The 27,519-nt window shown below is 32.9% G+C and overlaps 1 protein-coding gene across 1 annotated transcript; it reads right to left on the reverse strand.

Annotated features, from left to right (window-relative positions):
* Positions 1–643: 643 nt before the first annotated feature.
* On the reverse strand, positions 644–16,365 carry LOC127723907 (scoloptoxin SSD14-like). The gene is made up of 10 exons (XM_052230624.1): positions 16,252–16,365; positions 10,595–10,751; positions 9,786–9,888; positions 7,956–8,107; positions 7,304–7,427; positions 6,810–6,877; positions 5,203–5,276; positions 3,626–3,828; positions 1,697–1,784; positions 644–792 (listed from the first exon to the last, which is right to left on the reverse strand). The coding sequence occupies exons 1-10, from the start codon at positions 16,295–16,297 to the stop codon at positions 644–646; spliced, it is 1,164 nt and encodes a 387-aa protein (XP_052086584.1). The 5' UTR covers positions 16,298–16,365.
* Positions 16,366–27,519: the final 11,154 nt, after the last annotated feature.

Raw genomic sequence — 27,519 nt, forward strand, 5'->3', positions numbered from 1 at the left:
TAAACTAAGCAAAAAGTTCAGAGTCAATAGACCATGACTGACGGGGCAGGGCCAAATATTCTCCATGGAAATGAGATGTTCTAATGCTTATACAACTGCATACCAATTATCATTAGCCTTCCACTAATGGTTCCCCATAAACTGACCTAATCACAAACTAATACATGTAAACTAAGCAAAAGTTTCAAAGTCAATAGACCATGACTGAGGGGGCAGGGCCAAATAATCTCCAAGGAAATGAGATGTGTCAATGCTAATTCAACTGCATATCAAATATCATTGACCTACCACCAGTGGTTCCCCATAAACTGACCTAATCACAAACTACAATGTAATATATTGTTGACGCCGACAACAGCATACCTATGTCTCGCTTTTTGACTCTGTCAAGGCGAGACAAAAACCAATGAAATTTCTGCGTTCACAGTTGTACTGAAAATTCTGAAAATTTTATGGTGTTTTTATTTTGGCAAAATTACAATGGGATAGATCTTCCAAAAAATAAAATGTTGCATTTTAAATTTTGATAATATTTTTTGTAAACAGCTTTTCCTGAAATGGCAATAATAAGTCTTGCATTTTGTCAAATGCCCAATAATCACAAAAATTTCTGAATTTAAAGAGTCTAGAACAAAGTAGCCCATTATTTAAATGAACAAACCTCTAACATTCTGTGTACTGTCTTAGTTTGGTTTTTATCGCCTGATTTGAAGTTATACCCTTCCAATATGTTCATGATAGATAATATTACTGGTCCACCCCCTGGAGCTGGTACTGATATCAATGTCTGATCTGTAATAATAAATCATAAACAGTGTGTATAGTGTATCATATTGTCATTTAGTGTTTACAAATTTTATTTTTTAAGGAATTTTTTTCTTCAACAAATAAGGAAAAAGGCATGTGTGGCCTTCTTGTTCTCAATACCATAAGCAGATTAGAGTTTCTAATTAAAATAAACCGTGATTTTCCAAATATATATAAATATTTGTTTTTTGGAAGTTTTTTTTTTAATTGATCAATAATTAGATATACTTTTTTTTGTAAATTTGTAGAAAATTCCTTTTTTTCTGTGAATCAATGGCAATTTTATGCTTTAATAATTACTAAACATGCTGCGCTATTTAAGCAGCCAAATTATATTGACATTTAAGCATTTGTTACTTACGACATCTATAACCTCTTACCTTTAAATATTGTCCTGACAATATATCTGACCTCTCACCTTTAAATGTTGGCCTGACAACATCTCTGTCCTGTTACCTTAAGGATGTACTTAGGTGAAATTAAAAAAATCTAGAATTCAAAATTGATACTATAAGTCAGAAGAGCATTAGTTAAGAAACAAAACAAGCTAAAAATATTGATAGGTTATGGAACTCCTTTTCGAGATATTTAAATTTTAAAAAATGGCGGGAAATTGCTGACTCTGACTTCTACCTTATATTTGCATTGGTATTATTTGGGTCTCAAATCGAAAGAAAAGAAATCTAGAATCTGCGTTAATTTTGGTAAATGACCTTTTATGAGCTATTGAAGTTTTATATGAAAAGAAAAATGGGTGTTATGGGGCAAAATATTTTACCCTGTATCGTAAGAAAAAAAAACAAGGAGTCTGAACATATGACACAAATTCCTAAACCTGACCTAAGTACATCCTCAGTATGTTGTCCTGACAACATCTCTGACCTCTTACCTTTATATGTTGTCTTGACAACATCTCTAACTACTACCTCATAATCCTTCAGGTCATCCGCTGTCAATATGCCTCCTGCATTTGTTACCTATTGACAGAAACAAAACTTGTTGCAATAATATATTTGCAACTGAAAATAAAGTCTTTACAAGAACACAGGCATCAAAAGCCAATGGAACTTTTGAATAATTACTGTCTTTTAACCTCATTTCACATAATGTTTTTTTTTTTCACAATTAAGATATCTGAAGACGATTCACTTTGTTTAATTTTGCTCACTGCATTAAATTAGCCTTTTATCTTTGAAATGATTAATTTGGAAGTTTCAGACTGATTGATGGAAACTACTGATTTCCCACAAAAAAAATTTGATTTTTTTTTCATATTGAGAGATGGTTTAAAACTCTAAAATGAAACATGTGAAACAAATAAATAAATTCACAACCATGACAACTCAAGAGGATTAAATAACCAACAAAAAATCATTTAAATGTTATAATATGGTAATTGTCAAATTGACATTTATTCAGTACAGATAATTCAGGTTTAAATAAGTACTGTAAATTCGGAAATTATTGCGAGGTTTTTATTAATGCGAATAATGTGACTAGGTTAGTATCGCAATAATAAGAACTCGCATTCTGATATCTTATACATATATCTGTATGCAGATTTTCCTGACATCGCAATAATTAATCTCGCATTTTTGTCCATTCTTCAAAAATCGCAATAATAAATGCACGCAATAATTTCTGAATTTACAGTAGTCTTTTCCTGTACATCTTGTTTGTTATCAAATTCTGTGTAGTATCCATTCATATACACAATAAAAGTAATTTATACTGCAACTGTGCTATTTGAACAGTCAAAATACATTGACCCTTACTGACTGTTTAAAGCTTTATTTGTGTGTTGATAATGTGTTTCTGCAGAGTTTTATCTATATATAATGTATAAAAGAATGCATTTTTGTGCAATTTTTAGGTGGTCCATTTCAAATTTGAAATTAAAAAGATGAATGTTTAATCCTAAGATGACACTGTTTTAATAGTCATTTTGTCCATTTTTCAGATAAATTTGGACCAATAATCAATGCATATTCAAGTACCTCCATTTTCTTGAAGGAGTCGGGTGGTAATTTATGTTTGGTTGGTCCATTGTACTGTCAAAATATTTTTGGTAATTCCTGTTATTTATTTTATATATATTATTTTTTTATTTGGTGTTGAGAACTGCTGTAATAAAATTGTTTAAGGAATTGATTATCTAGATCAAAAGTTTCTGTACAAAATCAAAATGTGACTGTCCATGGATAGACAATGACCCATCATACCATTACATGCTTGTCAAAATTTCAATTGTATAATAAAACAGTTATTATCATACCATTTCATCATCACACTTTCACAGCTACATTCATAAATTTTTGCAATGTTTTTATTTTATATAGATAGATATAAGAAAATGTGGTATGAGTGCCAATGAGACAACTCTCCATCCAAGTCACAATTTGTTAAAGTAAACCATTATAGGTCAAAGTACGGCCTTCAACACGGAGCCTTGGCTCACACCGAACAGCAAGCTATAAAGGGCCCCAAAAATGACTAGTGTAAAACCATTCAAACAGGAAAACCAACGGTCTAATCTATATAAAAAACGATAAACGAGAAACACTTATGAACCACATCAACAAACGACAACCACTGAACATCAGGTTCCAAATGTAAATATAAAAAGTCACATTTTGAATTTCAATGGAATTTTTAAACTCGTATGCAGCATTTCCTGAAATCATAATAATTATTTCAAATTTTTATCCATTGTTGAACAATGGAGATAATAAATGCATGCACAAACTTGTGAATTTAAAGTATTTACTTCTTTTTTTATAGATTGTCATCCCCAATAAGTTGTAATATATTTACTCACAGCATTAACAATACTCTGTACTAGTTCTCCCTCATAGAATGCATCGCTGCCTTTAGCTGCAATGATGTCTAGAGTATCAGATAACTTTATGTTTTTGATCTTCGTCCCTTCCTTTACAAACTGTCCATCACTTGTTAGGTAGATGTTACCAAGCTGACCTTGGAAATCACTTATTTTGACCTTTCCTGTTTTAAAATCTGTTGCTGAAAACACATATAAAGTTGAACATGAAAGCACATCAAAATCATATTTTATCTAAATGTTAAAACAACATGTAAGTCAACATCACCCGTAAATTACCGCAAAGTAATTGTTCATAATGGTCTAAATATTTCGCCAACTAGTCACTAGTGAGGCATTTTAAGGAAAAGTAAAAGTATGAAATGAAACACTGAAGTACAAAACATGCAGTTATGTGGTTTGCAGGAAGTTCTTTGCTAATCTTTAGCAACAATCATGCCTAAATTAGTTCAAATAACATTAATATGTCATGCATGTTCAGAACGTGAATCATTGCAATTGGGTATTAGCACTTGTCTATTGTTGAAGAGTAATCTCTATTTGCATATTTTGAGTTGTTGAGTTGCTCTCTCATTCATATGTTTTGTGCTGTTGGGTTGCTGTCTCTCATTCATGTTTGTGATGTTGGGTTGCTGTCTCTCATTCATATGTTTGTGCTGTTGGGGTGCTGTCTCTCATTCATGTTTGTGATGTTGGGTTGCTGTCTCTCATTCATGTTTGTGCTGTTGGGTTGCTGTCTCTCATTCATGTTTATGCTGTTGGGTTGCTGTCTCTCATTCATATATTTGTGATGTTGGGTTGCTGTCTCTCATTTATGTTTGTGCTGTTGGGTTCTGTCTCTCATTCATATGTTTGTTCTGTTGGGTTCTGTCTCTCATTCATATGTTTGTGCTGATGGGTTGGTCTGTCATTCATGTTTGTGATGTTGGGTTGCTGTCTCTCGTTCATGTTTGTGCTGTTGGGTTACTGTCTCTCATTCATGTTTGTGCTGTTGGGTTGCTGTCTCTGATTCATGTTTATGCTGTTGGATTGCTCTCTCATTCATGTGTTTGTGCTGTTGGGTTGCTGTCTGTCATTCATGTTTGTGTGCTGTTGGGTTGCTGTCTCTCATTTATGTTTGTGCTGTTTGGTTGCTGTCTCTCATTCATGTGTTTGTGCTGTTGGGTTGCTGTCTCTCATTCATATGTTTGTGCTGTTGGGTTGCTGTCCCTCATTCATGTTTGTGCTGTTGGGTTGCTGTCTCTCATTCATGTTTGTGCTGTTGGGTTGCTGTCTCACATTCATATGTTTGTGCTGTTGGGTGCTGTCTTTCATTCATGTTTGTGTTGTAGGGTTGCCATCTCATTTGTTTGTGTTGTTGTCTTATATATGTTTGTGCTATGTTGCTGTTTCATTCATGTTTGCATTGGGGTGTTGCTGTCTCATTGATTTGTGTTGTGGAGTTGCTGTCTCATTTGTTTGTGTTGTTAGGTTGCTGTCTCATCTATGTTTACCATACATCATGTTTATAAATAAATATACTGTTGTAGATTAGAACATATAGAAATGATAGTTACCCATTGCCATGGTAACCTTGTATCCATTTCTGGCTAAATTTGCAGCTGGTTTTACTACAGAACTCCATGGTAACCTATAAATTATCAATGTAATGAGGAAATAACAAAAGTTTAAAAAGGATAGTCTTGTAACTTATCTTATATTAATTTTTATAATCAATAATAACAATTTTGCTTACAGATTTTTTTTAACATTTAGGACTTCCCCATTGGTGTAATATATCTAATGTAAATAGTATTCTGTTTTACTCCTCTGGATGGATGGATGGATGGATGGATGGCTGTTTAAGGTCCAGTGACAAATTAAATGCATATTCAGGACAAGAACATGATAATATGATATGAATATAGATCCTACTTTGTACTAGAATGCCATGCTAAGTCAGATTTTTAAAGTGCTAGTTCACAAAGTAACAGTCCGCAGGACGACATGTCACCCTACCCTGAGACATTATTCTGATTCTGAGCCAACAAGTCTTTGCTCCTACTTCTTAATTTTTGTGTGCTTAGCGGAGAAGCAGCAAATACCAAATTTCAAAGTCTTTGGTTTGACCTGGCATCTAACCCACAACCCACTACGTATATACACTTGAAATGAGCAGGCTATTATGAGACCATCGGTTCTGTTTTTACTCCACAGTCATCTGTGCACAATACTAACTAACATAAATGTTATTGTCTATAAAAATATCAACAATTATGCCTTAATTAGTTCAAATAGGTCAAAACAAATCTTAAATTAGTATAAAAATAAGGAGATGTGGTATGATTGCCAATTAAAAAATTATTCGCCAGAGTTCCAATTATGATGTAAATGTTATCAACTAAAGGTCATCATACTGCAAAAAATAAAAAAAAAAAACCATTCCCTATAGCATAGCAGGTATCCGAATCCAAAGCTGCAGAGGGATCCTAATCTGAGGAGGAATTAATGAACAATGTGTAACGGTGGGTTAGTTAAATCTGGATCCAAATCCCACAGACCATATTTCCTCTGTGGGAATCGGATCCAAATTTTACTTATCCACTGTTACACATTGTTCATTAATTGCTACTTGTGATTTGGATCCCTCCATGTTTTTGGATCCGGATACCTGGTGTGTATAGTCAGCTATAAAAGGCCCCAACATCACACATTCTAGTAAAGATGGACAAATCGATTGGCCGGAAACTAAAATCATTTTTAAATAACAACATCCAAGGGCTATGTCAATAAACTGATTCATTGATTGTCGTTTGTATTCACATCAATTTGAAATATCTTTATGACAACCACAAACTTAGTTATCATAAGCTACATAACTGCTGAGAAATATTTTCATTAATAATAATATTTGCTGAATTTTGGTTAATTCGAATCTGTCCTTTTAGAAAGTTCAAAATGTAAAAACAGCTGGGTGCATTATGTGCGCAAGGCTTTAATAAAGTTTGAAAAATGTTGTACTTTACAGATGTTGCAACCTAGGTACTCTGTATGCAGTGCATTGAAATAAAAATCTGAATCACACAACAGAACTTGTTTTGTAGTAATACTACACTTCTCTATATTTACAATTTCATTAACATTTCTAAAAATTTCAATTTGAACTATAATACAAGCTACATACTTTCCATATTTTTTATGTGCCAGTTCCATTCCTTTAAGCTCTCCAGGCACAGCAACAGACAGACCTCCCTGCAAATACCAAAAGAACACAATATTGTTTGTAGAGGGTTATCCAATCGTAGTCCGCTTAAATTTCAAAACATTCACCGTGTAATTTCAGAAGAAAAGATTTATGAAAAAAAGAGTCCAAACAGAGTCCCATATATTGCCTCCAGCAGTGTTGATTTTCTTTCAATGAAGATAATTTGTGGATGACCTTTTAAACTTCATTTCTTTTTTTTTATTATAGCATTTAACAAGTAGGTTCAGAGAAGAAAATGAAAATATTACTTATTACAAGATAATGTTTTCCATAAATCTCTGACTGCCTGGATGACTAAATACTCTCTAATTAAACTATGACCAATGTTTGACATTTCATTATCAAGCAGTATCATTTCAGTCCTTTAAAATAATTGCATTTGTTACACTGCTTTAAAAAGGTTTAAAATATACCTTTAATGTTTTGGCTGAATCACCACCAAACATTGTCTTTGTGGCAGCTTTTGGAGCAACTTCTCTAAAATCGTAGACTTTAGCTTCATTTGTTTTATGATCATGAACCATCATGAAACCTCCACTGAAAGTAAATTAAATATGGTTAAAAATACTTCTATACACAATGATAATATCAAGTACACACAAGGTGATTCGTTTAAAAAATCACCACAATAAAATGTCAAAGGGTGGAACCTTTAAAATAATTATTTTAATCATGGACAAATATTTAAAAATTTAATTCCATTTGCAATACTCTTTTAAACAGAAAAGAGTTGACAAATATATATATATATGTTCTTGTGTATAATTTGGAGTTTAGTATGACGTCCATTATCACTGAACTAGTATACATATTTGTTTAGGGGCCAGCTGAAGGACGCCCCCTGGTGAGGGAGTTTCTCTCTGCATTGAAGACCCATTGGTGGCCTTCGGCTGTTGTCTGCTCTATGGTCGGAATGTTGTCTCTTTGACACATTCCCCATTTCCATTCTCAATTTTAATTTTATATATATATATCAGTTTTCATAATTGAATGTTGATAACATAGAACATGTGTATGCAATATCTGTGTTTTAACAAAGCTTTGAAGTAGTTTTTGATTACTCACCCTCCTATCCCAGAACTCTGTGCATTGACCACACCCACACAAAACATTGTTGAGACAGCAGCATCCACAGCATTGCCTCCCTGTTCTAGTATAGTCAACCCCATAACTGAACATTCTGGGACATCTGCTGCTACAGCACCTGAAGCCCCAACCTGCATAAGTTAAAACTCCTTTACATTATTAAAATGTAACAATACAAACACTAATTCCAAAACTGAACTGTAACAAGCATTAACTGCAACCATGGTAAAAATCTTACCATGTAGTTATGTCATTTGTCTAAGTCACACAAAAAAAATAGCTACAATTTTATTATATATATTCATGTAAATTCTTAACATCCAGCATATTTCAAATTAACTTTTTAATATAAAAACAATGGCCTGTGGTGAACATCAAGAACTTTCAGAGTCTATAAAAGTTGTTAATAAATAAAAAAGAAGCTATGTACCGTATAGCGGGTTATTTTCGCAGGTGTAAAATTTCGTGATTTAGGGGCAACAAAGTATACGAAAAATTTTGGCGGTTTTTATTTTGGTGGATTCTTAAAATCCCAATTAAATATTTTGGCGGATACTGAAATTGTTGCATATAAAATATTGAAAAATTGAGAAGCAAGTTAATTGATTTGTTTACCTAAATGACGTCTTATTTATTGATCTTGCCTGGAACTTTGATGTACTCACTAATTAGGTTATAAAATTATCAAGACTGATTTACAACTCTTATGTAATTTGACACTAATTAATAAGGATAATTACCTGATAGAGTACCCTACTCATAATCTATTTGACACTAATTGATAATGATATACACATGTGACAGTCATTTTATAAAATACATGTATGTTCAATGCCCTTTTTGTTTATGTTGTTAAAAATAACCTATACCGTTATTGACCTACCGACCGATGCTTTAGCTATTAGAAAGTAACAAAAGTATGCATTAATTTTCGCAGAATTTATTTTCGTGATTTTCTTTCATCCGCCAAAATAAGCGAAAAAAAAACACCCACGAAAATAACCCGCTATACAGTACTTAACATGTTTTCATATACTTGAAATGTTTGTTCATCGATATATCAATCAATATCTGAGAACTCCCTATCAATATAGACTGAACATATAGACATACTGCAAGGCCCTCAAATGCCATGAGGTAAACTAAAACGGGAAAGACAATTCTAGTTGAGACAGTTTGACCTTAAAAATTCTAACGGAGTACAATAAGGCCCTAAAATGGCCCCTGTTTCTACAATTTCACATTAGGATCTATTGACCTATATCACACTGAAACATAGCTAATATAATGACTTAATAGAAAATATGACCTTAAACTGAAAATTTACGTTCTTGCATTCTATTCATGACGTCACAAATAGCACTCATTTTGATTTTCCACAAAATTTCAATAAAAATGAGTTAATTTCCATTGAATTTTTAGACAGGAAACATAGAGGGCATGTGTCAACAAAAAAAGATCTTTTAAGATAATGTTTGTTATATATATATCGGACTTGAATATTTAGTTTGTCCACACCTGCGCTCTGTTTTGTAGGCCTAAATTTGTTTGAAATTATTATTTAATTAATTAAAATAGAGGCTCTTGTCAAATTTCTCATTTTATTAAATTTTTGGTCTATTTGGGATGTAAAAATCAATGCTTTAAATTAATCTTAGACAACAATAGTTCAAATTAACTGTGTAATATAAATTTTCATCAACTTAAAACATTTTTTAGCTTAATACATTAAACTTCATCATCAGGGCCAAATTGCGAACTTCCTCCTTTCAGATATCGATATGACATGATCTGTTTCAACTTTCTTACCTGTCCATGACCTAGATAGATGGTAAGGAGCAGCGCTATGGTAACCAGTACAGAGAATCCTATTGCTACTCCAACTATAACCTTCAATCCATGGGACGTTTGTCTACAATAATAATGATACCATCGTAAATTTATCAACATTTCATATCATCTAATCTAGATGTAAAAAAGATGGAGTGTTTGCAGGTGATTTTTGTGCTAATCAAACTAAGTAATTTCTTGATGTTAACAATGCATGTACATTTTGTGCATACTTATCATATAGTAGACTTTTCAATTGCAAAATTGACATTGTTTCTGGAACTATGATTCAGCTTACCGTCAGCATAAATTACAGATAGAAAGGTGTTAACAATCAAGTAAAGACGACCTAAGATATGATTTCTAAAAAATACTTCAGGATAATTCAATAACTTTTTCATTTAGTAATGGATACTTCATCGAGTTAATCACACCTGGGTCTACATGTAGGCTTTGATTTTTAACATGGGAATATCTTTCTCTCAGCATTTTGATCTGCCGTACTAAATTAAAATTTGCTGACACCTCATTGCTGTTTGACATGTCTTATAACCAGAGGTTAAGTGTGTCTGTGACAGTGAGTTAGGAATATAGAAAAAAAATCTTTATTCACTAATCATTGTCATAATATTGTAAGGATTATTTCCCTTCTAAATTTTTATTTTTGTGTGGCTACATGAATCATTTTTACAAAAATAAACAATACATCAAATCTAAACTTTGAAGATCATATATAAAATGAAAATGATTCAAATTTATTGCTGGGGAGATATCTAATAAACACTTACAAATCTTTTCCTGAAGCTGACCCTTTCTTGTTATGTGAAAGGGGAGATGTCTCTCCTTTGGATTTCTGTAAGTCAACACTTCCCCTTGCTTCGATCACATGACCACCTTTACCAATAACTGGTCCTTCATCAGGAGAAATTAAGTCATCTTTGTCATCTGTAAAAAAAAAAATTAAATAGTTTTCTTAAAAATTGATTCTGAAATACATGAAATATGTCCCACAGCATTAAAATGGTAGAAGGGTCTATTCCAGTCATACCACTAACTCACTGGCTGATCTTCAACCAAAGGGCAGGCAATAAAACTCTTCTTATTTTTTCATAAAATGTTATATATTCATAAAAGTATTCTCAAAATGTTGATTTTAAAATATTAAAAGCGCTCTCATGTGTACAATTCTTGCCCACATTTTAAGAAATTTATATCATAGGTTTATATTAGCAATATCTTTGACACTTGCGAAAATAAATGCTGATCAAATAGGTTTATGCCCTTGGAAATATTAATTATAGTGGAAATGACATTTAATTTGCTCTGAAGCATTCATTTCTCTAAGATATTTATCAACAGTATTAAAGACCAAAAAAAGTGTATTTTTTAGTTATTGCCCTTGATCCTTGGATACATAAAATATGTGCAATGTGGGGGACATTGGAACACTGTTCTTTTATTAATGTGAATAATGAGATTGAGTGAGTATACCAATAATAGGAACTAGTACTCTGATATCAGATACAATCGCAATAATTAATCTTGCATTTTGTACATTTCAAAAATGGCAATAACAAATGCATGCAATAATTTCTGAATTACAGTTCACTGAATTTCCAGCTATATAAGTCATAATAAGGGTTAATAAATCTGTTGCTACAGATCAGCTGGTAAAGGGTCAATAATTTTTTACATCTAATTATGTGCACTTTCATGGACTTTATCTCTACACTAGGTCAAATTTTGTTAAAAATTGTGTCAAATAAAATTACAAAAAAAATATAATTAAATATACCAAAATCATTTGCATTGACATGATTGAGTTCGTTATAATTCTTTTTGATCAAATGAAAAATTTTACCAACAGAAAATTAATAAATTGATGTACTTTACAAATGATATATAATATATAAAAACATGAAAAATAAATATGTTACAACATATTTTAAAACATATGTTAAAACATTAAGAAGCTGAAAATATAAATATTCATTTATTTTCATTATCATTGTTCTGATATTTTATTTTAAAGTGTTGTGACAGAATTTGATATTTGGAAGAAATAAATTATATTGTTTCCCAAGGCTCAAATATGACATATATTACATAAAAACTCTGGAAATAACTTTGTTCAGGGGATGATTAGAACAAGTATTGGTAATTTTGTTTGGCATACGTTTCCTGTGTACTACAGGTACCCGAATAATTGTATAATGTAGACTTGTATCTACCTGTCTGTAACTCGTCAGGATTACCTGTGTTTTACATTTATCAGAGACATATATATACACATGTACATATATGTCTGTGCCTTTCTGTATTGTAATGTAGGTGTTATTATATGTATGGACTGTAACAAAATTATTTCTTTTGCATCCAAAAAAGCTGCTGTAAAAGTAATCATGGTCATAACATGCAACCTGCAGATATTTTCAAATAAATTCATGATTTTAAATCGATCAGGGACATAATTTGCCAATGAATTTAAATTTAAATAAACAGCTGCGCCATGAGCGCATGATATGCCCGTCGTCTTGTGTGTGAATTTTTATGCAATAAGCATAAATAGTTTCTGACATACGGCATGACATGCGAAAACCCCCCTTTTTTTTTTACAAAAAACTCAATATCTCTAAAATAAAATTTTGAATCAAAACCAAAAAGTATACAGATCTTTAGATTAATATAACTAAGAAGTGTTTAAAATTTTAAGCAATAATCATTGATCGTTTTTGAGATACGGCGCGACATGTGAAAAACCCCTCCCCTTTTTTTACAAAATACTCAATAACTCAAAAATAAAATTTTGAATCATCACCAAAAAGTATACAGATCTTCAGGTTAATATAACTAAGAAGTGTGTAAAGTTTTAAGCAATAATCATAAACTGTTTTTGAGAAACGGCGCGACATGTGAAAAACCCCTCCCCCTTTTTTAACAAAATACTCAATATCTCTAAAATAAAATTTTGAATCATCACCAAAAAGTATACAGATCTTAAGATTAATATAACTAAGAAGTGTGTAAAGTTTTAAGCAATAATCATAAATTCTTTTTGAGATACGGCGCGACATGTGAAAAAAAACACACACCTGTTTTAGTTACTAAGTCCCGTAACTCAAAAAGTTTTAATCTTATTTTCACCAAAAAGTATACAGATCGTTTGACCATCATAAGAAACAACTATATTAAGTTTCATGAAATTTGGATAAGTCATTCTCAAGTTACGGTGCGACATGTTTACGCCGGACAGACAGACGGACAGACAGACGGACGGACGCCGGACATTTGTATACCATAATACGTCCCGTCAAAAATTTGACAGGCGTATAAAAATAGGATGAATCGCAAATAAAGTTTATTAAAAAGCCTATGCAATTTCAATGAGAAAAATTTACTGTAGATGGTGGATTGCAATTGCTACGTCATTGAAGTCATGTGATGTCTTACTTAGTTGGATATGGTTTGGGATTTACTACATCACATATATTAATTTCCAGTACAAAAAAAACATATTTTTGATTGGTGAAAATTGCAGACCTTGCAAGAATCCCATTTACCATATATACCGATAGTTAACCTAATACTCATAATATATATATATATATATATACAGATATAGCATGTATACAGTCAGGGGAATTACTGAAATAAGTGACTTATAAAATCACTTATTTATAGGTACCAGTCTTGTATTACAACTCCAGTTTCCGGTGCATGTCAAAACATGGAGGGAAATAAAATAGTCCATTTTTTTCGGAATTTTTTTCTGGACTCAATTTTTTCTGTTTGATTAAAAGTTTATACTGAATTGAAACATATATATAGATTTAAAAAAAATCTTGCATCTTTTTGGGGATGTCAATCCAGGAATGTGGAAGGATATCATGTTTACTGGAAGTGGTGCGGCCTAGTAAAAACAGCAAACAGAAAGTAGAAAAAAATAGTTTTGACTTCAGGGTTACATAACTTTTATTCTTGTGGCATGACCCACTTTTTTTTTCGATTAAATCACAATTTCACATTAGTACATACATGATATGAACATGAAAAAAAATTTCTATGTAGCATTTTTTATTTTTTTATTTTCAAAGATCAGCTGTTTAGCATGTAAACCTATGGAGCAGTCAATTACAAGACTGCAACCTCAAGTAGCAAATTTGAAATTTTGTCACAAATTGTGATTTTGTAGGTTTACCAAAATTTTAAACATATAGGTTTACCGTATATTATATCTTATTATTAGTAAAATTGGAAAAAATCAACCTTTTTCTTCTTTTTAATAGCAAGGTTTATGCCTTTGATGCAATCATTTAGCTGTAAATTCTATATTTGTTGAAAAATGCTATAATGAAGGCTTTACATAATGAACTGATACTTTCTTTACAGATTTTTTCCAGCAGTAGAAGTAATTTTCCTGTAAAATTCAAGGTTTCATCTTACAGATTATGTAATAAAATTTTACTGTTCGTGATCAAAATTTCACTGTTCGGGGGGTGTTGAAATTAGTGGGGGTAGTAAATTAATAATACTTAAAGAAGTGTTTTTTTGTAAGAAAAGAGAGGTATGATACTTAAACAAGTGATTTTCATGTCATTATCCCAGATTCGGTACAAGGTTATCACCTGACATGACCGGTCATCTTATCAACACAGATGTTGGTTCTGATAATTTTAGCAACATAAAATTCTAGTCCCTGGATCATTAGTATTATATATTTAAAGCTACAATAAAATTAAATCACTTAGTCTAGTGATTTATTTGTACTACTTAAATAGGTGATTATTAAAGAAAGACAACTCTTACTTCCAACATTTGTGGACAAAATGTTACTTGAATCAGTGATTAAAAATCACTCATTTAAGTAAGTCCCCTGATTGGTATAGGGACCCCAAAAGTAAAAGAAGGCTCATTTAATAAATTTAATAAGTGTGATCTAATTTTCGTTGTCAGGAAACCGGCAAGATTAGTAAATTTGAAGTATATGTAATGACTGTAACCAACTGTGATCTATCTCACTAATTAGCGACAAGAAGAATTTTAGCGACAAGAAGCGTCAAGAAGCGACAAGAAGAATAAATTTAGCGACAAGAAGAATAAATTTTGCGACAAGAAGACTATTTAGCGACAACAAAACTTAATAAAAATATTATTAAAATAAATATATTAAAAAAATATGCATTGACATTTTTATTTTAATATACGGAAAGTAAAGTGATTTTCATTTTTTTTTTTAAATATATTGATAGATAATGATAAATATAGAAATTTCCCTGTCATATTAATTAATATTAAGTAGTATGATATTAATTTTTACATGTTCTTGTGTTTTAGAACAATAATATATTTATTTTATAAATTTTTTAACACTCTCTTTGTCTAAAATATAATAAACTGACTGCATGCAAAATGCATTATACGTGAATCAGTGTCCAGAAAAGATAATGTTGACCCCTAATGTTACTAAAACGTGAATATTTTATTTGGGTATTGACTTATCAAACTATACGCATGATGTTTATGCATAGTTTAAAGTTGATTGAAGATTAAAGGTAATTAAAGACAACGTTGAGTGTTCAACAGTTGCTCACTATTTACAATTATTGTATATTCTGGTGCGTGTAGTTGTATAGTTTGACGCGTGTACAAAGTTATAGGTGTTAATTGAATGTTATTGTAGCAATACAATAAGGGACACACGTCCTTTACTCCAACCATGATTCTAATGTTCATCCTTAAGCGTCATTATGCATCTATGAAAAGAAGTAATTCTTACAAGAAAATAATCAGCTGGTTCGAAAAAAATGCCTGGCCATTCTCTTGAAAACATGAATAAAGCAATAGCAGAATTACATAGGTACCTATCCTATTAACAAACAAAATATTGCTGATGATATACGCAAGCTGTCATCAATATTAATATATTAATTCTTTGAAACAAATTGTTCAGATCACAGGCAAACCTCCAAATGTTATCTTGACTCATTAATTTCTTCATCTATCAATATAATAAAAAAAAAAATGAAAATCTCTTTATTGCTGTCAATGCATATTTTTTTTATCTTTATTGCTGTCAATGCATATTTTTTTTAATATATTTATTCTAATAATATTTTTTTTTAAGTTTTCTTGTCGCTAAATTTATTCTTCTTGTCGCTAATTAGTGAGACCCACTGTGATTGAGGTTGCACGTTCTCGAAAAAGTGTTGCAAAGGACCAACACAATTTCGCTATTTTCAATAGAAATAGTAGTGAGGAACAGCAGATTTTCTTGAATGACCATAAGGGACAAAAAAGATTTCGAGAACTCTGAGGTTCTAAGATAAGTTTTGTGCCATATAATTTTTTATCTATCTTGTCTATCTGTCTATATTTTTTCATAATTTTGTTGTCTCTCGATGTCTTTGGACCATGACTGGTTGTATTCAAAATAAATGAAAAGTACCGTCAACTGTAAACGCATTTCCATCAAAATCTTTTGATAATTCCATTAATTAAGCCGTAAAAATATAGTTTGTAGCTTATTTTGTTTTTGACAGGAGATGGTGAGTTGTTTCCCTTATTATGGATGTATACTTCCGGAATTGTATAACGAGACTAATAACCATATACAGTTTCAGTTCAAGAACACGTGAAAAGTACCAAATATCTCGTTCTTTTGTAAGCAAAAAAGGTTTAGAAATGTGCTGAAATATACGGAAGCGTATTAGCGTGAAAAACGTTCATATCTAATATATAGGAGTTAACACAATACAATACAATACAATATGATACCATAGATATTATAGCTATTATATCTATGATGATACAAAATACAATACAATACAATACAATACAATACAATACAATACAATACAATACAATACAATACAATACAATACAATACAATACAATACAATACAATACAATACAATACAATACAATACAATACAATACAATACAATACAATACAATACAATACAATGTTCAAGCATCGCGATGTTCATCACAGTACCAATCTTCTGAAACTCCTGAACATGTCTGATGAACCCACTTAGTACAGCTGATCCGTCCTCTTTTCGCTTCACATCCAATCATGTTCTCAAAAACATCTGGTTTACCACACTGACAACTACACTCAATTCTTCTGGCAAAAATCCTAACAAAGTCTGTACTTGATGTTGTATTTTGAGGAAATGGTGTAAAATGTCCTTTTTCCAAACACGATATTAAATGTGGTCGCATGTATTTCTCAATAAACTTCGTACGTCTTTGAGTGTTGAGTTTTTCTTTAAGACAATATTCCACCATGTTGGCAATAGCATAAACACCACAGTCATATCCATTTGTTTGTTGTTGAACATCAGGTAATTTAACAAGCAAGTTCTTTTTTCCATGAGAATAAATAGCTGATAACTGAATTTCTGTCGATGGTGTTAATCTGAAATCTTTACTGTAACTATCTAACACATAAACGGCACTATCCTTTTTAGTCTGAAGAGATGTAATCCAATGAGATTTTCCGGTATGGTGAATTTGCACACATGGTGTATCTTGACTGGTGAATGTCCCGAAATTTTCTGTCCAACACTGTTTATCTTCATCAAAAAGAGGCGCTAAACCTGTTGATTGAAATCCAGATATAATTGGAAATTGTTTCGCTAGCATATCATGCGCACATTTATAATTTCGGAACATAGCCATGAATTATTCTCCAACATAAGTTTGTGTTCTGTATTTAAACTTGCAAACCAAGGTGTATGGTTTATACTTTTAGCGTCTGTTGTTAATTTACGCTTTTTCATCGGAAGTCGGCAGGTACTCTTCGGTGACACGGACGGCGATATAAGCTGTATTTCATCCTCATCCTCCGAAAATCGCAATTTCTTTCCTTGTTTAGGTGTATCACAAGTGTTCATATCCTGTTCCTTACATTTGAATTTATTTTTTTTCTTCGATTTAGGTGTTTCCGTTGTGGACGATTGTTTTCCTGGTGTTTCTGGCATATCGATATTTTCCACTATTTCTGAATCCGGCGCTGGTAAAACTTCGGTGTTATCATAATCATGTTGTATCATAGAAAAATTGAAACGGTATATCCTCTTCAGTGTTAACATCCAGCAATTGGTTCACTATCGATATCATCTCCGGTAAGGCTATTATAGCAGTCAAGTCCGGGAACACAGTAATTTCGTGAATATATCCCTCCATGTGGTAAGCCAACAACATAAGATTGTAAATATCATCTTTGCCTATTCTCTTCTGTTCATTCACTTTTCGCACAATGTTTTCCACTTGTTTCACATTTCTTGCATTTAAAACACCTTGTTGCACACCAGGAATATCACTATTTGTAATGTTATCTCTATACACATCCATAGCGGTTTTAAGACCAGAACTAACTTCTTTTTCTATTGTTTGCAACACTGATGGAGCAGTTCGAATAAATTCCGGTGGATTAATCTTGTTTTTCACATTCCCATGAGAAAGAGGGGTATACACAGTTTCGTCACCTTCGTAATGCACTAACACTAAGTTCCTGTTATCTTTAAAGTTATATGCCGTTCTCTTAAATTGTAATGAACCAACTGCTCTATTCCTGCCTCGACCTTCTATTTGTCCTTTAGAACCGGGTAGTCTTATCTTGTAGAACTTTTTCTCTAACACAACACTATTAATTGTCACTGATTTACTCCCATAATGAAGCCACTGGTATTGGTCACACTTCCAATCATCATGGTTATCGGATCTTATCAAATATACCTCGTTTCCCTTAGGCTTTGCTGGTGGCATGTCGGATGTACGTGATGTATCTGGATCAGTTAAAATATCCACAATGGCACTCTGATGAATATGATCTGTAACTGAATAAACTGTCACACCACAACCAATTAAAACGGGAGGAGTGTTAGCAATAGGAGTGGTGGTAACTGGTGAGTTAACAGAAGGAGTGGTAGCAATAGTAGTGGTGGTAACTGGGGAGTTAACTGACGGAGTGTTATCAGTAGGAGTGGTGGTGGTAACTGGTGAGTTAACTGAAGGAGTGTTAGCAATAGGAGTGGTGGTAACTAGTGAGTTAACTGAAGGAGTGTTAGCAATACTATACCGTAACTATACCGTAACTGCATCAAAAGCTTACCCTGAATGTTGGTACCACTGCCATTCCAACCAATACCCCAGAAAGTGTCTGCTAGACGGTTAAAAGTGGAGGTAGGCAAGCGGTTAGAAGTGGGTGAGCGGTTGGAAGTGGAGGTAGGCAAGCGGTTAGAAGTGGAGGTAGACAAGCGGTTAGAAGTGGAGGTAGGCAAGCGGTTAGAAGTGGAAGTAGGCAAGCGGTTAGAAGTGGAGGTAGGCAAGCGGTTAGAAGTGGAGGTAGACAAGCGGTAAGAAGTGGAAGTGGGTGAGCGGCTAGAAGTGGAGGTAGGTGCGACACAAACAGGATTTGGTGAGATGGTACATGCTGGAACAGATGAGGACGTGGTGGTAGGAACATGCACAGTGTTAGAGGTAGATGAAGTGTTAATAAGAGAAGATACCAGATAACATACCCGTGGAAGAGCAGGCCACTCTTCAATCACCTGAATACCTGTTGAAGTTAGTACTGGTTTTGGTGTTGGTGTTGGTATCGGTAAAGTGAGTAGTGCTGTTCGGTACAGTGATTGGTCTACAGCTGGTTCAGTTGGGTCAGGCATTGGTGTAGGTGCTTTTGGTGTTGGCGTTGGTGTTGACGTTGGTGTTGACGTTGGTAGGTCCCAGATGCTGTCATGAGTATCCTTGGTTTTGCGTAGATGACGAATGGCGCTCTCGATGTCTTTCACCACAGTTGATGTACCACGGTAGCTTAGATGAAGACCATCTCGACTGAGTAGGTGTCTCTGGATAGTACCTTTCTGGGCGAATGACGGGTGACCAACGTAGTGGAGTCTTGGAACTCGGGTAGCTAGTAACTGTAGTTTGGTATTGAGTAGCCGAGCTCTCTGGTTGAGTTCCGTTAAGAAGTTGGTGCGCAGAAGTGCCCCTGGGAATTGGTTGTCGGCTCTAGGTAGGACTCCAGATATGATGATGTCTGCTGTTGGGTTGCTGTGCCAAATGTCTGATGTCAGTTGTTGGTATTTCCTGAGTAGAGTCTTTACTGATGAACCACGGGAGAGGTCGTTGGCGCCAACGTGAAGTACCACGGTGTTGTAGTTGTCGATGGTTGGTTGCAGTTCGTTGAACATCTGGTCAATACGAAAACCTGAATAAGAAAGCACATTAGTTTCAGATAAAGATAAATATTGATTAAAATACTTGGCCTGGGAATGGCCAGCAATCAGCACTGGAAATGAAGACACGATTAGAATCAAGTAATATGAAACAAAAGCACAAAAAATATATTTACAATTTTCTACAATTAATTACACTAAACAAAAGCAAGGAGATTTATATACAAAGAAAAATAGCACTAAAGCAATATATCAATTCGAATAAAAAGCACTGAGATAAATTTAAAAGTATTAAAGATGCTTTAAGAATTAAAGATGTTTTTAGAGAAATACATAACGACAAGGCAAATTTTACGTGCTACAACATCTCTGGTACTCGTACTAGAATTGACAGGTTCTACGCAGATAATGAATTTATTGATAAAATTAAAGAAATTAAACATATTCCGTATAAAAAGTCAGATCATAAAATTGTTCAGATTAGCATACAATATAAGCGGCAAAAATGGGGTCGTGGTTTTTGGAAAATGAATAATAGCTTACTTGAAAATGAAAACTATACCATATTAATATCAAATATTATTAAACAATGGCGAGAAGATAAACTGAAATATGACCCTCTAAAAGGTTGGGATATCCTAAAAAAACAAATAAAAGAAACAACAATTAATTTCTCAAGGGTCCAAACAAAAATTAGTAAATCTAAGTTGAATAAGTTATATGACTCTCTAATAGTTGAAGAAGCAAAACCCTCTCAAAATTGCACTATAATAAATACAATTAAGGACGAAATAATAGCAATTGAAACAAAAGAGAAAATGGGAACATTAATCAGATCACGAGAGTGTTTTTATAAAGAAGATATCGAAAATATTGAAATCTTTAAAATAGCAGAAGAAAAAAGAGGCACAAAGAAGGAAATAAAATCACTATTTGATAAAAACAATAAACCCACTGACGAAAAAAATTCAATAATACAAATAATTCTAAATTTTTATTCCGAGCTATATACTTCTGATGGCTTTAATGATCAAGAGGTTGATGAATATCTAGGGAAAATAGAATTAAATAAACTAAACGAGGAAGATTGGTCAGTTTTAAACCAATTTATAAGCAAAGAAGAATGTCTAAATAATATTAACGATTTCGAAAACAATAAATCACCAGGTATAGATGGCTTAGGTAAAGAATTTTATCTAAAATTTTGGAATATAATTGGAGATGAAGTAGTTGAAATTGTAAATAATATATATTTAAAAGGGGAATTAACCGAAACAATGAAAATGGGTATAATCACGCTAAATTATAAAAATAAAGGGGATAAAAAAGACCTAAAACAATGGAGACCTATAAGCTTATTATGCTTTGATTATAAATTAATCACTAAAACTTTAGCTAAAAGATTATCTAAAGTAATAAATAAACTAGTTGATATAAAACAAACAGGAGCCGGTGAAGAAAAGAATATTTTTGATAATATTATTTCAATTTCAGACATTTACGACTATATGAATTTGAACGATATAAAAGGTTTCTTAATAAATTTTGACCAAGAAAAAGCATTTGATAAGATTAAACATGAATTTCTTATTAAAGTTTTAAAGAAAATGAACCTTCCAGTAGAATTTATTAGATGGATTAAGATACTATATAAAGATATAAAAAGTAAAATTCAAGTCAATGGTCAGTTAACAGAAGAAATTTTAATTACAAGATCAGTTAGACAAGGCTGCCCGCTCTCCATGAATTTATATGCTTTAGCTATTGAAACACTGGCAAGTTCAATAAGAACAAATAAAAAAATAAAAGGTATTAACATTCCAAATTTAAAAGATCCCATAAAACTTTTTCAACATGCGGATGACTGTACAACAATTACAACAGATATTAAAGATTATTACTTGTTTATGAATGAATTCGAAAAATTTGGTAAAGCATCAGGAGCAAAAATAAATAAAAACAAAACGGAAATACTAAGTATTTGTAATGCCCCAGAAGAAGACACTTGTTTAAAGCTTTTAACTAAGGAGAGCGTTAAAACACTAGGAATTTGGTTTGGTAAGGAAAGTAAAAGTAAAAGTTGGCTACCAATTATCCATAGTATAAAAAATACAGTAAATAAATGGGAAAATAGAAAGCTAAATTTTAAACATAAACTCATTATTATAAATACTTATATCATTAGTAAAATCTTATTTGTTGCTAGAGTTGTGTCCCCTTTACCTGAATATCTCACACAAATAAATAGATATATTTATACTTTATTTTGGGGAAGGCGTAATTCGGAATATATAAATAGAAAGTCTTTATCACAAATGTATAATAGAGGTGGACAACAAATACCAAATATAAATCTGAAAATAGATGCCATGCTTCTTCAAAGAGTAACAATTTTCTTACAAGGAAATAAATCTGTTTGGACATGCTTTATGATATATTACTTAGGTTATACATTAAGGGAAATTAATTCAGAATTAGGAAATAATAATTACCAACACACGATGATCTTACCAAGAGTTTACACAAAATTAAAAGTTCTCTTAATGAATTATAAGAATAAAATTGACCTACAAAGTTTCAACCCCAAAAATATTTATAAGAAAATTCTCGAAATAGATAATCATAAACATAAAATTGAAATAAAGTACAGCTATGTCGATTTCACAAATATATGGTGTAATATTAGAAATATCACAAGCAATTACCAGCAAGATTTTATTTATAGAGTTGTGCATAATGCTCTTCCTACTAAAGATAATCAAAAAAGAAGAAATTATAGTAACGTTTCTCCGAAATGCTATTTCTGTAACTCGGAAAATGAAACCTTAAAGCATTTACTGCTACATTGTAACAAATTAAGACTATTTCGAAAATATATAAATGACTTCATTAGAATAGAAATAAATGATGAAACTTTTGTTTTAAATGAATTAAACTGTTTGTTATTTAAGATACCATGGGAACTTTTCCCATCAATATATGCATATGTTTATTCAGTTTATCAAATTAGTTATATTATCAATTCCGGTGGTTTAATTCATACTCTTAACACTACATTTCATAGAAATAGAGATATATTCTTAGATAAAAATAATTTAATTTAGTGAAGTATGATACTTATTTATTATAATTTGTGTGTATATGTTATATTTTTTTCAATAAAATACTCTTAATGTTCGGAGCACAATGATGACATAATTTGGCCACATATACCTCTTCCACCAACATGAGAAGGAAGGTTGAGGCCTGTATCCTAATAATATTTTGAATACATTATTTCTAATTATTTGGTTAAAACATAGCTAATGGTAACTCTCTGGAAATCCGGTAATAAGTTAAGCCCAAACCCAGCTTCTTTCTTTGCATATATGTTCAACACTCTATAACAACTCTTAATTATTAATATTCTATACTAATTATTACTTTTGTAATTATAACTTAAGTCATATTGTGATTATTGTGTTAAAATTAATTTCTAAACCCTTCAGTCTGAGTGCTCATTTAAGAAAAAAAAAAAAAAAAAAGAGAAAAAAAAAAAAAAAAAAAAAAAAAAAAAAAAAAAAAAAAAAAAAAAAAAAAAAAAAAAAAAAAAAAAAAAAACATACAACCTCAGTGCTTTTTATTCGAATTGATATATTGCTTTAGTGCTATTTTTCTTTGTATATAAATCTCCTTGCTTTTGTTTAGTGTAATTAATTGTAGAAAATTGTAAATATATTTTTTGTGCTTTTGTTTCATATTACTTGATTCTAATCGTGTCTTCATTTCCAGTGCTGATTGCTGGCCATTCCCAGGCCAAGTATTTTAATCAATATTTATCTTTATCTGAAACTAATGTGCTTTCTTATTCAGGTTTTCGTATTGACCAGATGTTCAACGAACTGCAACCAACCATCGACAACTACAACACCGTGGTACTTCACGTTGGCGCCAACGACCTCTCCCGTGGTTCATCAGTAAAGACTCTACTCAGGAAATACCAACAACTGACATCAGACATTTGGCACAGCAACCCAACAGCAGACATCATCATATCTGGAGTCCTACCTAGAGCCGACAACCAATTCCCAGGGGCACTTCTGCGCACCAACTTCTTAACGGAACTCAACCAGAGAGCTCGGCTACTCAATACCAAACTACAGTTACTAGCTACCCGAGTTCCAAGACTCCACTACGTTGGTCACCCGTCATTCGCCCAGAAAGGTACTATCCAGAGACACCTACTCAGTCGAGATGGTCTTCATCTAAGCTACCGTGGTACATCAACTGTGGTGAAAGACATCGAGAGCGCCATTCGTCATCTACGCAAAACCAAGGATACTCATGACAGCATCTGGGACCTACCAACGTCAACACCAACGTCAACACCAACGCCAACACCAAAAGCACCTACACCAATGCCTGACCCAACTGAACCAGCTGTAGACCAATCACTGTACCGAACAGCACTACTCACTTTACCGATACCAACACCAACACCAAAACCAGTACTAACTTCAACAGGTATTCAGGTGATTGAAGAGTGGCCTGCTCTTCCACGGGTATGTTATCTGGTATCTTCTCTTATTAACACTTCATCTACCTCTAACACTGTGCATGTTCCTACCACCACGTCCTCATCTGTTCCAGCATGTACCATCTCACCAAATCCTGTTTGTGTCGCACCTACCTCCACTTCTAGCCGCTCACCCACTTCCACTTCTTACCGCTTGTCTACCTCCACTTCTAACCGCTTGCCTACCTCCACTTCTAACCGCTTGCCTACTTCCACTTCTAACCGCTTGCCTACCTCCACTTCTAACCGCTTGTCTACCTCCACTTCTAACCGCTTGCCTACCTCCACTTCCAACCGCTCACCCACTTCTAACCGCTTGCCTACCTCCACTTTTAACCGTCTAGCAGACACTTTCTGGGGTATTGGTTGGAATGGCAGTGGTACCAACATTCAGGGTAAGCTTTTGATGCAGTTACGGTATAGTTACGGTATAGTATTGCTAACACTCCTTCAGTTAACTCACTAGTTACCACCACTCCTATTGCTAACACTCCTTCAGTTAACTCACCAGTTACCACCACCACTCCTACTGATAACACTCCGTCAGTTAACTCCCCAGTTACCACCACTACTATTGCTACCACTCCTTCTGTTAACTCACCAGTTACCACCACTCCTATTGCTAACACTCCTCCCGTTTTAATTGGTTGTGGTGTGACAGTTTATTCAGTTACAGATCATATTCATCAGAGTGCCATTGTGGATATTTTAACTGATCCAGATACATCACGTACATCCGACATGCCACCAGCAAAGCCTAAGGGAAACGAGGTATATTTGATAAGATCCGATAACCATGATGATTGGAAGTGTGACCAATACCAGTGGCTTCATTATGGGAGTAAATCAGTGACAATTAATAGTGTTGTGTTAGAGAAAAAGTTCTACAAGATAAGACTACCCGGTTCTAAAGGACAAATAGAAGGTCGAGGCAGGAATAGAGCAGTTGGTTCATTACAATTTAAGAGAACGGCATATAACTTTAAAGATAACAGGAACTTAGTGTTAGTGCATTACGAAGGTGACGAAACTGTGTATACCCCTCTTTCTCATGGGAATGTGAAAAACAAGATTAATCCACCGGAATTTATTCGAACTGCTCCATCAGTGTTGCAAACAATAGAAAAAGAAGTTAGTTCTGGTCTTAAAACCGCTATGGATGTGTATAGAGATAACATTACAAATAGTGATATTCCTGGTGTGCAACAAGGTGTTTTAAATGCAAGAAATGTGAAACAAGTGGAAAACATTGTGCGAAAAGTGAATGAACAGAAGAGAATAGGCAAAGATGATATTTACAATCTTATGTTGTTGGCTTACCACATGGAGGGATATATTCACGAAATTACTGTGTTCCCGGACTTGACTGCTATAATAGCCTTACCGGAGATGATATCGATAGTGAACCAATTGCTGGATGTTAACACTGAAGAGGATATACCGTTTCAATTTTTCTATGATACAACATGATTATGATAACACCGAAGTTTTACCAGCGCCGGATTCAGAAATAGTGGAAAATATCGATATGCCAGAAACACCAGGAAAACAATCGTCCACAACGGAAACACCTAAATCGAAGAAAAAAAATAAATTCAAATGTAAGGAACAGGATATGAACACTTGTGATACACCTAAACAAGGAAAGAAATTGCGATTTTCGGAGGATGAGGATGAAATACAGCTTATATCGCCGTCCGTGTCACCGAAGAGTACCTGCCGACTTCCGATGAAAAAGCGTAAATTAACAACAGACGCTAAAAGTATAAACCATACACCTTGGTTTGCAAGTTTAAATACAGAACACAAACTTATGTTGGAGAATAATTCATGGCTATGTTCCGAAATTATAAATGTGCGCATGATATGCTAGCGAAACAATTTCCAATTATATCTGGATTTCAATCAACAGGTTTAGCGCCTCTTTTTGATGAAGATAAACAGTGTTGGACAGAAAATTTCGGGACATTCACCAGTCAAGATACACCATGTGTGCAAATTCACCATACCGGAAAATCTCATTGGATTACATCTCTTCAGACTAAAAAGGATAGTGCCGTTTATGTGTTAGATAGTTACAGTAAAGATTTCAGATTAACACCATCGACAGAAATTCAGTTATCAGCTATTTATTCTCATGGAAAAAAGAACTTGCTTGTTAAATTACCTGATGTTCAACAACAAACAAATGGATATGACTGTGGTGTTTATGCTATTGCCAACATGGTGGAATATTGTCTTAAAGAAAAACTCAACACTCAAAGACGTACGAAGTTTATTGAGAAATACATGCGACCACATTTAATATCGTGTTTGGAAAAAGGACATTTTACACCATTTCCTCAAAATACAACATCAAGTACAGACTTTGTTAGGATTTTTGCCAGAAGAATTGAGTGTAGTTGTCAGTGTGGTAAACCAGATGTTTTTGAGAACATGATTGGATGTGAAGCGAAAAGAGGACGGATCAGCTGTACTAAGTGGGTTCATCAGACATGTTCAGGAGTTTCAGAAGATTGGTACTGTGATGAACATCGCGATGCTTGAACATTGTATTGTATTGTATTGTATTGTATTGTATTGTATTGTATTGTATTGTATTGTATTGTATTGTATTGTATTGTATTGTATTGTATTGTATTGTATTGTATTGTATTGTATTGTATTGTATTGTATTGTATTGTATTGTATTGTATTGTATTGTATTGTATTGTATTGTATTTTGTATCATCATAGATATAATAGCTATAATATCTATGGTATCATATTGTATTGTATTGTATTGTGTTAACTCCTATATATTAGATATGAACGTTTTTCACGCTAATACGCTTCCGTATATTTCAGCACATTTCTAAACCTTTTTTGCTTACAAAAGAACGAGATATTTGGTACTTTTCACGTGTTCTTGAACTGAAACTGTATATGGTTATTAGTCTCGTTATACAATTCCGGAAGTATACATCCATAATAA

Source organism: Mytilus californianus, unplaced genomic scaffold (genome assembly GCF_021869535.1).
Source record: "Mytilus californianus isolate M0D057914Y unplaced genomic scaffold, xbMytCali1.0.p SCAF_13, whole genome shotgun sequence".
Lineage (NCBI taxonomy): Eukaryota > Metazoa > Mollusca > Bivalvia > Mytilida > Mytilidae > Mytilus > Mytilus californianus.